This window comes from Anopheles ziemanni, chromosome 3 (assembly GCF_943734765.1).
Source record: "Anopheles ziemanni chromosome 3, idAnoZiCoDA_A2_x.2, whole genome shotgun sequence".
Classification (NCBI taxonomy): Eukaryota; Metazoa; Arthropoda; class Insecta; order Diptera; family Culicidae; genus Anopheles; species Anopheles ziemanni.
The window spans coordinates 66,787,540-66,796,092 of record NC_080706.1 but is presented as its reverse complement, the minus strand read 5'-3'; the positions used below and the strand labels follow the sequence as shown (position 1 = coordinate 66,796,092).

The following is an 8,553-nucleotide window of genomic DNA, read 5'->3' as shown; positions in this document are numbered from 1 at the left end:
CCCATTTCTCCGAATTACCGTGGTTAGCTTGATTATATTGCTCCAATATCGAACGTTCGAAAGATAACCTCGTGCTCGCTTAAGAATGTTCCACGGTTTCGCCGTAATGGGTTCTAATTAGTGATATGGGTTGGAGTTTTCTTGTGGAAACGATACCCTACGGTAGCTGGAACGATAAAATTTTATCCCCCGAAATGTTTCCTCAAATTGATTTCAGCGCAAGGATAATTTTCTGCTTCTAAGTGGCGCCATCACCGAAGTGAACAATTTTGCAGACGATAATCTTAATTACCTTGCGAACCGATCGATATGTCGGTGCAATTCTTGTGTGTGTGAGGGTGTTTCAATTGAAATTTTGAGAATTCCTACTCCGAGTCACCCTGCTCCACCCGACACATGACCGGCACGTCGGCCAGCCGGGTCGGGTTGTGGCGTGGGTTTCTCCGAACGAACTCCCGCACCAGCGCCTTCCGGTACCGGCGCCACTCGTGCGCACGGACGAACGTTTCGAACAGCTGCTCCCGGGTCGGTACGGTCATTTCGAGCTGCATCCGAATGCGTTGCCAGGTGTTGCCTACATTCTGACGCTTTTCCAGCAGCCAGTCGCGCGGAATCTCCAAACAGTGGAGGCGGGTTCGCGCGACGACCATCCGATGCAGCATGGTTTCGCCGAGGCCGAAAGCCGCCCCGCAGCCGAACGACCCGACGTCCATGAAGCGATGTTGGACCCCGGAATGCTGTGGAAACGGTGTCGAAACAAAATTCGAACAAATTCTCGGTTATTTCTCGGCGGTTTTTATAAAGTTCTCACCACAACGTGTTCGTTCGCGTCATTCGTGGGTATTGGAAGCAGCTGGAATTTCCCGTTCACCTTTGACACCGTCAGACACTGCAGTATCATGCACCGACCGCTCAGGACGAAGTGTGCGAACTGGCGACCATCACCACCGTCATCCACCGGGAGCTTCTGCTGGGGCTCATACTGGACGATCCGACTTAGAATGCAACATTCCCTCTCCTGCAACGAAAGGCAAACCTGAACACCTTGTTGTACAACCCGAAGCATCCCCTTCCTACCTGATCGGGAGACCAATGTTTGAAGTAATCAAACCGTTCAAGAGCTCGCTGAATCTGAGCCCAACGGTCCAACAGCGTCCTCTTCAGAATGCGATCGAAGTCCGCCCGTGCCACACAAAGCAGCTCACAATCGGCTGAAGGTTGACGAACGGTGGCAAACCGAGTGTGAGTGTGTCGGAAATTACCGCGACGAGATTGGCATATATTTTAGCAAAATGCAAATACTGCTTACTTACTCGCTGTTGTGCAGGTCGCGGTCCGGAGTCCGCCGTTTAGCAGCGCTATTTCTCCAAACATTTGTCCTCGAACGCGCGTTCCACAAGGTACGTCGGTGTGGATTTTGTCGATCTAGAATAGTTAGCAGAATCGAAGCGTCTTCAGATGGGCAGCAAAGGAACGTCTTTTGGTTTGACGAAAATCCTCGAAAGATAAACACTCACACTGTTCCACTGCAAGCGGCTCACGGTGACTTCACCGTTCGAGATGAAGTAGACCGCATGAGGTTCGTGGCCTTCTCTCAAGATGACTCTTCCCGGTTCGTAGTATTGAAACGTCGCACAGCCGGCCAAGGCGTCGAGCTGCTCGTCCGTGAACTCCTGCATGCATTCTATCTTCCGGAAGACAACGCCAAGTACACGCCGCCCATCGTCCGTGCGCTCCTCCGGCGAGCTGTTGAGGATTTTCTTTTCCTAATGGATATGCAAGAGTGAGTCCGGTGGGGAATTTCATCTCTTCGTATAGAAAATATTCCCATTTCACGCACGATTATAGTGAGGGTCCCTTTGTGCGTCAGTCGACGGTCGATGACGGCCACGTTACGGTGTACGTTGTTGCCAATTTCCTGGTCCTCGATTTCGGCTATCCAGTACCGGTTGCAGATCACGACGTGGATCAGCCGCTTGAAACGAAACCGGGCCAACCGGCGTCGCTTCAGCTTCTCTTCCTGGAAGAAAATGGGAAAAAGAGTTGAACCGGGGCGTCGAGAAAGAACACTATCCGTTTCACCTACGTCAGCCTTTTTTCTCGTCGCCATCAGGTGCGCTTCAAACCGGACGGAATTGGTTGGGAATGTTTCGAGATCAAAAATGACTGCTTGCTTTGATTGGAACTGGGAAAGAAACGATTCAAGGTGAAACTGCCAAGGAAAGCGTTCCTACGGGAGAAGTAGGCCTAGTTTCAAGAGGATTTTTATCAAGATCGATTAAAAGGTAGGTCATATTGAAGCTTTTTTCTGCCCTGCTATTGTTGTGACAGTTGGTTGAAGAAGTATTTACAAACAAACTTACAGTATGAGGAACATCTTCGCAAAAATCTCTAAAAAACAAAATAAATAATAGGAAATTCTGGTCTCGTGGACAAAAACTGATCTTCTATGTAAAGTCATGGGATATGGATCATTTTTGTCACCATGATTGACGAATTTAAGTGTGTTGCTCTGCATCATGCGTAGCCTTCCTCCAGAACATATTCCGAAAGTCCCAATTGCTTGCTTTGGAGATGAAACATACCAAATTTGCAGTTTTTCCTCACTTTCTTGGCTACTCGTGAGAGGTAAACTAAATTTCAACCAACTGTCAAAAATTCTCCCTCGGTTTTTCTCTCGTTACATGGTGTGCTGCGACCTCTTTCCATTGATCTTGATTTTTAGAATATGTGGTTCAAAAAAAAAACGGCTCTCATACGATGTGATGTAAAATTAACTTTATATCTTAGTGTCAGGCTTTTTTAAAACGCACTGTTTTGTTACTCTTTTCCTTGCTATTCGTATAGCAATAATTTAATTTTTCAATCACTTTTATACTTTCCCCAGGTGCAGCATATTGCAACGTCCAAACGGGAAGTGATGGAACACACTTTTCACATCGCCCCAAAGTACACATACTAAGAATTCAAGGAAAAATCCCTCGTTTCTCTGACACATCGCTCTTTCTTCGCAACGCATCAAGGAAGCTTTTTATTCCTTTTCTCGAATTTCATCTTCCTCGATCCTAAGACGATGGACTCATGACATCCCATTTGCATGATCCTCCGCATGATATCAACGAACACGGGACATGTGGAGATTTTCCCGACATACCTTTGACAAAAGTGAAAAAAAAAATTGGAAACTTTTTCCATACCCCATTCCGCCCCAAAACCCTCAATCTCAACCTTGTCTAGCCCAAAACCCTCGGACAAAAGGGGATGTACCCGGCGAGAAGAAAGCGTACGACACAATGATGTGATATAGTAGCATTTGTAAATATTTGTCATAATCGTAGATAGAGCTTTCCTTTGGTTTTTTTCTCCCAGCGCGCGTTCACAGTGGTTGGCGTTCCAAGCTGGAGGATGAGTTTTGGAATTCCTCTTGGTTGTTTTTTTTTTCTTATACTGCACCCTAGTTAAACAAGAAGCTCCCAGAGATCATAGTCCCATCCTGGCCACAAGGATGCGGATTCCTTTTTGTCCCCTCAATGCAGTTTAGAGGATACTTTCTCGCATAATGATATTTGATTCACTGCGGAGCAGCTAGACGAAAGTCACACACTCTACCGGAGCAGTCAACATTTGGCGCGCGTGTGTGTGTGTATATGGACGTGCGGGAAAAGTTAGTGTAGAAAGTGACATATGATCTTAATTGAATTTTCTCTAACGAACGGAGTTTCCGTCGGGAAATCCGAGTGCAGCTGTTTGTTTGCGACAATGGCGATGCCTCCGCTTCTTGCGAGAAGATGCAAAGAGCGGGGGGGTTCAAGGGTCTTTCGACACCGGATTGTTGTGTGGAAAAAGTGGTTGCATTTTGATTTATTTGCGTCACTCCTGGAAATGTTTAGGAAAAGTTTGGCAGAGCAGTTTTTTTTTGTTATGCCTGAGCGGCGGAAAAATCTCGGAGCATCCTCAAAGCGAATTACGTTTCCACTAATTGAATAGGAAATGCAAATGCGGTCCTTATATACTCATACATTAAATTATTGTCACAGTTTTTGTTTAAACCTAGTTGATTGTTTTCCATTTTTTAAATTAATAACAGTAGTTAAAGCCGTTTAAAATTCACAAAATCAATATTCATCTCTGATGAGATTCAACCAATTCGTCGAAATTTGCATTTTGTTGAAATTTACGTTCAGTTCAACACGCTTGAGTTGAGCTGTACAGAAGTCAGTTCTATAATTTGTATTTAATTAGAATTTCAAACATAATTTGAAATCAATTTTGCATATTTAGAGAGCTTTAGATAAAAAAATTGCGAATGTTTGGAAAGATAACGATACTGCGTTGTTTTACGCAAATAAAAATATGTTTGTTTTTTCATCATTCACACAATGTTCGCAAAGGTGACTTATAATATTTATTCGATATTTATAATTAGTCAAACGCAAACACAATCAAGTAGTGTTATCTTTATAGTTTCATATTTTCTTCACTTACTTAAATCTGTATATTATTTAAAATAGTATAATTTTGGAAGTAATCTTTCCTTGACCATCCGTCATTGCCAAAAAATAAAGATTAGGCAAACTAACAACTTTCCACTGGGATTTTTCTCCTTCTATGGGAGTTAACAAACTGAAGGCCACTTTAAGAAATGACCCATCCAAGTGATGAAGGTCAAATCCCGGGGTCGGGGGTTTTGAGACAGTTGTCATTTTCGTTCTTTCTTTAATGGTTGAGTTATTGTTTTGTCTTTGGAGAAAGGAATCCTCTTGACGAAGGGGAAAAACCTAATCCATCGACCCAACAGTCAACCCTAGCGATTTGCTTACGTGTGGGAATTATCGTTAATGCCTTCCTTTTTTTTGCAAATTTGACCCCGACGGCATCTAGGAAGATAGAAACAGCCAGCATAAGAAACCAAAAGTAATATACCTCGATTTAACCTTTGTACTGAACGTTTCGGCAGTAATTGAAGGATTAATGTTTTCCAACTTTTTTTTTCCAGTGTCATTTTGTGCGGGGTGTATTTTCAGCGAGTTTTGTTACCCTTTTTCCGTCTCACATCCGAATGGACATTTTATTTCACTCCGCTGCGGTAGTGAAAAGACGTAAAATATTAAACATTGACCATTAACCTTGAACGGACTGCCAACGGTGGCGGAGGCGGCTTACGCCTTTCGGCCACACAGTTGTTTTTTTTATTTCCTTTTCGTAACCAATACCTTCGGGGAGGTTGGTTTGACGCTGCCTTCCATTTTATGGCGAGTTGATCTTTAAGGGTCCAAATGGCTTCTGTACTTACTGAATCCCATGACACCCTGCCTTTCGGGCGGGTTTTCTTTTCCAAGAAAAACAGACCAACCGAAAAAGAGAAGGGTTAAAGGACAGTAAAAGATGGATTTGAATATGACTTCCTGATGGAGGCACTCTTGACAGTTTGGAGTTGAGGAACGGCCGAATACCCGTACTCGGAATAAACAGACGAAAAGCTCTTGAAAGCTCGTCACAGACAGGACGTAAAAATAAAATAATGACACTTCAAATAATGTGCACAAAATGAATGATGACGATTTAACAATTGGTCTTTAAGTTATCTCTCAACGCAATAAAACGGTTTGAGGTTAAAGTTTTTATTTTGTTTTAATATCGGTTGTAAAAATAGTGCAATAGTGTCGATCATTGTGAAATAAATTTAGTTTCTCATTTTAAATGTTTTCTATACATTCACTTTTAATGTTTCTTTTGTTTTTAATACTGGCCAGAATGGCTTAAAATTGAAACATTTTTTTTTTCAATAATTTCTCAGTATTATGCTCTCCCATATACAATATTAATTCTTATTTGTTAAACAAAACATTTCATTTGCGTATATTGTCGGCAAGAATAAAAAAACAAATCGTAAACAGAATTATTCCGCTACTGAATAATGTATGAGTGTTCAATTTGCTGTTAGGAAGTGATTTATTGCAACCCAACAGGCTCAACTCGGCGAGCCTGAACTGATGTGGGAAATTACCCACAACAATGAAAACAATTCATTCGATGTAGTTCCACTCCAGAACTACAAGTTGTTTGCTGCAAAAGCAACAAAGTGTTTGGTCACGGTAAAAGCGTTGGCCAAAGTGATGTTTTATGACCTCATTTGTTACGAATCGCGAGCAGGTTGAAGTTGAATAAAAGCACAAAATGCGATGTAGTTGTACAGCGCTTTCGTAACGGCATGGTATTCCATCACATTCGCGGCGATTCGATTCCATTGCACCACGATAACGAGCACGTGCTGTAAATAGAGAAACATCCCGGCAATGTTGCTTTTCAATCTGGCAAACTTTCCGCTCTGTAAGGCCATGCGGAAGACTGTGGGCAAGATTTACTATCCAAAGGTTAGTTTACTATCCATATAATTATCACCTCCCTCGCTACTGATGTCTCGAAGGAAGAAAAATTCAAACGTTGCTTTGTAAAAGACGATGGTGGTCTAGAGAAAGATTGATTTATTGCTCGATCTCGGTGCCGATGCACGATGCAAAGAAGGAAGCAGCAAAATCTGAAGATGATTTATAGTGCGAAACCCGTGACGTATTGCGAAACTATAGAAAAACGACAGCGTAGAGTAGTGAAACCAAGCTGAAAAGTGCTGTTTGTTTATAACAATGTGTTAAAAAGTGAACATGAAACAAGCTGGAAGCGTTTTAAGGATATCGATTGATGTAAAACAAAATCACTTTACCATCACTGTGCTGTTCAGCTGGATTCTGTAAGTCTCCCTCAAATTGAATCTGTCATCAGTGTTCAGTTTCTCTTGGCCAATTATTAAGTATGAATTTCTACCCAAAATTTTTCTCTTTTATTATTTATGCAACGGTAGATATATCTAAAATAGCAAGTGAATACGATAAAAACGAAATCAATGAAATTAAAAAACACTCTAAAACATTCGTTTCAAACAAAAGCTCGGGATTTTCCGACTAAAACGAAGGTTTAATTGGTTTTAATTAAATTTACTTGTTCCTGTTCTTTTACTGATACTTAAAAAACTAACTAACTTAAGACAAAACCACAACTAGATGACTTAGGAATACCTAGGATTCATCCCTTCCAAAAACACATTGTTGTTAGCGTGACACATACCATATAGTATTCAATTTCGTTGAATTAATAATTGATGAACACTGTAATTTTTATGTATGTTGTTAATTTTTTATATATTTTATCATTCTATTTTTTTTCTTTCGAAATGTTTTAAGTACTGAGCGTTATTTGAAGGTATTATTATGAAATATTAAATTTAGGAGAAAATAGTTTAGCATAAATGGAGACGCATGGTGCGTTGTAGCATTCCATAAATGGAGGCGCCTGGTTTGTGGTGGTTAATGCATTCGACCAAAAAGAAAGAAGATGAGACATAAATATGAATCTCTATCAGTTATAGTTGAACATTACCAGCATTATAGTTGAACTTCTGCAAATCTGCAAGAATTGCAAAACGGAACAATCTATAGCATATTCCTGTACATAAATAAACCCGTTCAATATCAAAACAAAGTTACTAAAATTGCTTTTATTTGCTTGGTTTGAGTTTTCGTTTTCTGAAATGAAAAATATTATGGAAAGACAAAAGGATTCAAAATCACAAAGTTTACGGCGTGAAACAAGCAGAAGTGAAATAACGAGAGTGACGTTTTTAAAGCTACCAGACTGACACAAAATGTAAGAAAGAAATCAATGGTTCTTCAAACCGACGATCATACACGCGTGATCAACCAATACCAGTGTGCTCGACACTTTTATGATATGCTTCCGGCTCACGGTCGGAAAAGCATAGCCTACTCTTGCCGACGCCCCTAACAACCATTAGACACCGGTCTAAGTACCCCGGCTAACAAACAACCGGGAAAACCCGCACCCAACTGCTACCTACGCGATAAATCACGTGCGCAAAATTGGGAAGCGATTTGTGTTATTTGCATTTGAATTTACATTTCACTTTCCAGACGGTTTCATTTCCTTTCGCATGATTCGAGGGGTTTCCCCGGCCGTTCTGGTTTCATTCTGCTCAAATAATTCTCTCTTTCTTTCTCTCTCCCTCCACACTGCTTCTTTCCCTTGGTCAACTGAAGCAATTGGAGGGCTACATTACATTACCAGCTTCACCGTTTGGCTTTCTCCCAATGTGTTTGCAGACATGTTTGAAAAGTGTGTGCACGTGATATTTTTTTATCACAGCAATGTTTGTTTTTGCGCTTGGCGCGAAAGAGCTTTATTTTTATTGCCGATTTTTATTTATGCATATCGCTTTCCAATCGGCTTTCAATCAGGGAGAGCAACGGCGTTTGAAAGAGAAGCATAAAATGGAAGAGAAAGAAGAACCCGTGCCAAAGCATTGCTTTCGGGTTCCTATCAAGAATTCAATCGCTGCTAGCAACAGTATGAATGCAGATTTGTGTCCCTTGTTTGCTTCCGTATCGTACCCGGGCTCCGGTGCGATAAGGAAAGTGACTGTTCCGGTTTGGGTCGTAAATCATACAAAACTGGTTTTAGGCAGTGGGCAAACGAGCAGTG

The 8,553-nt window shown here is 41.4% G+C and overlaps 1 protein-coding gene across 1 annotated transcript; it reads right to left on the bottom strand.

Moving 5' to 3' along the window:
• Nucleotides 1-365: 365 nt before the first annotated feature.
• Nucleotides 366-2,110, bottom strand: LOC131285302 (uncharacterized). The gene is given in 7 exon segments (XM_058314157.1): nt 366-785; nt 818-1,018; nt 1,078-1,211; nt 1,314-1,425; nt 1,518-1,766; nt 1,841-2,020; nt 2,087-2,110. Coding segments are annotated over 7 exon segments (1,320 nt in total).
• Between the last annotated feature and the right edge of the window lie 6,443 nt (nt 2,111-8,553).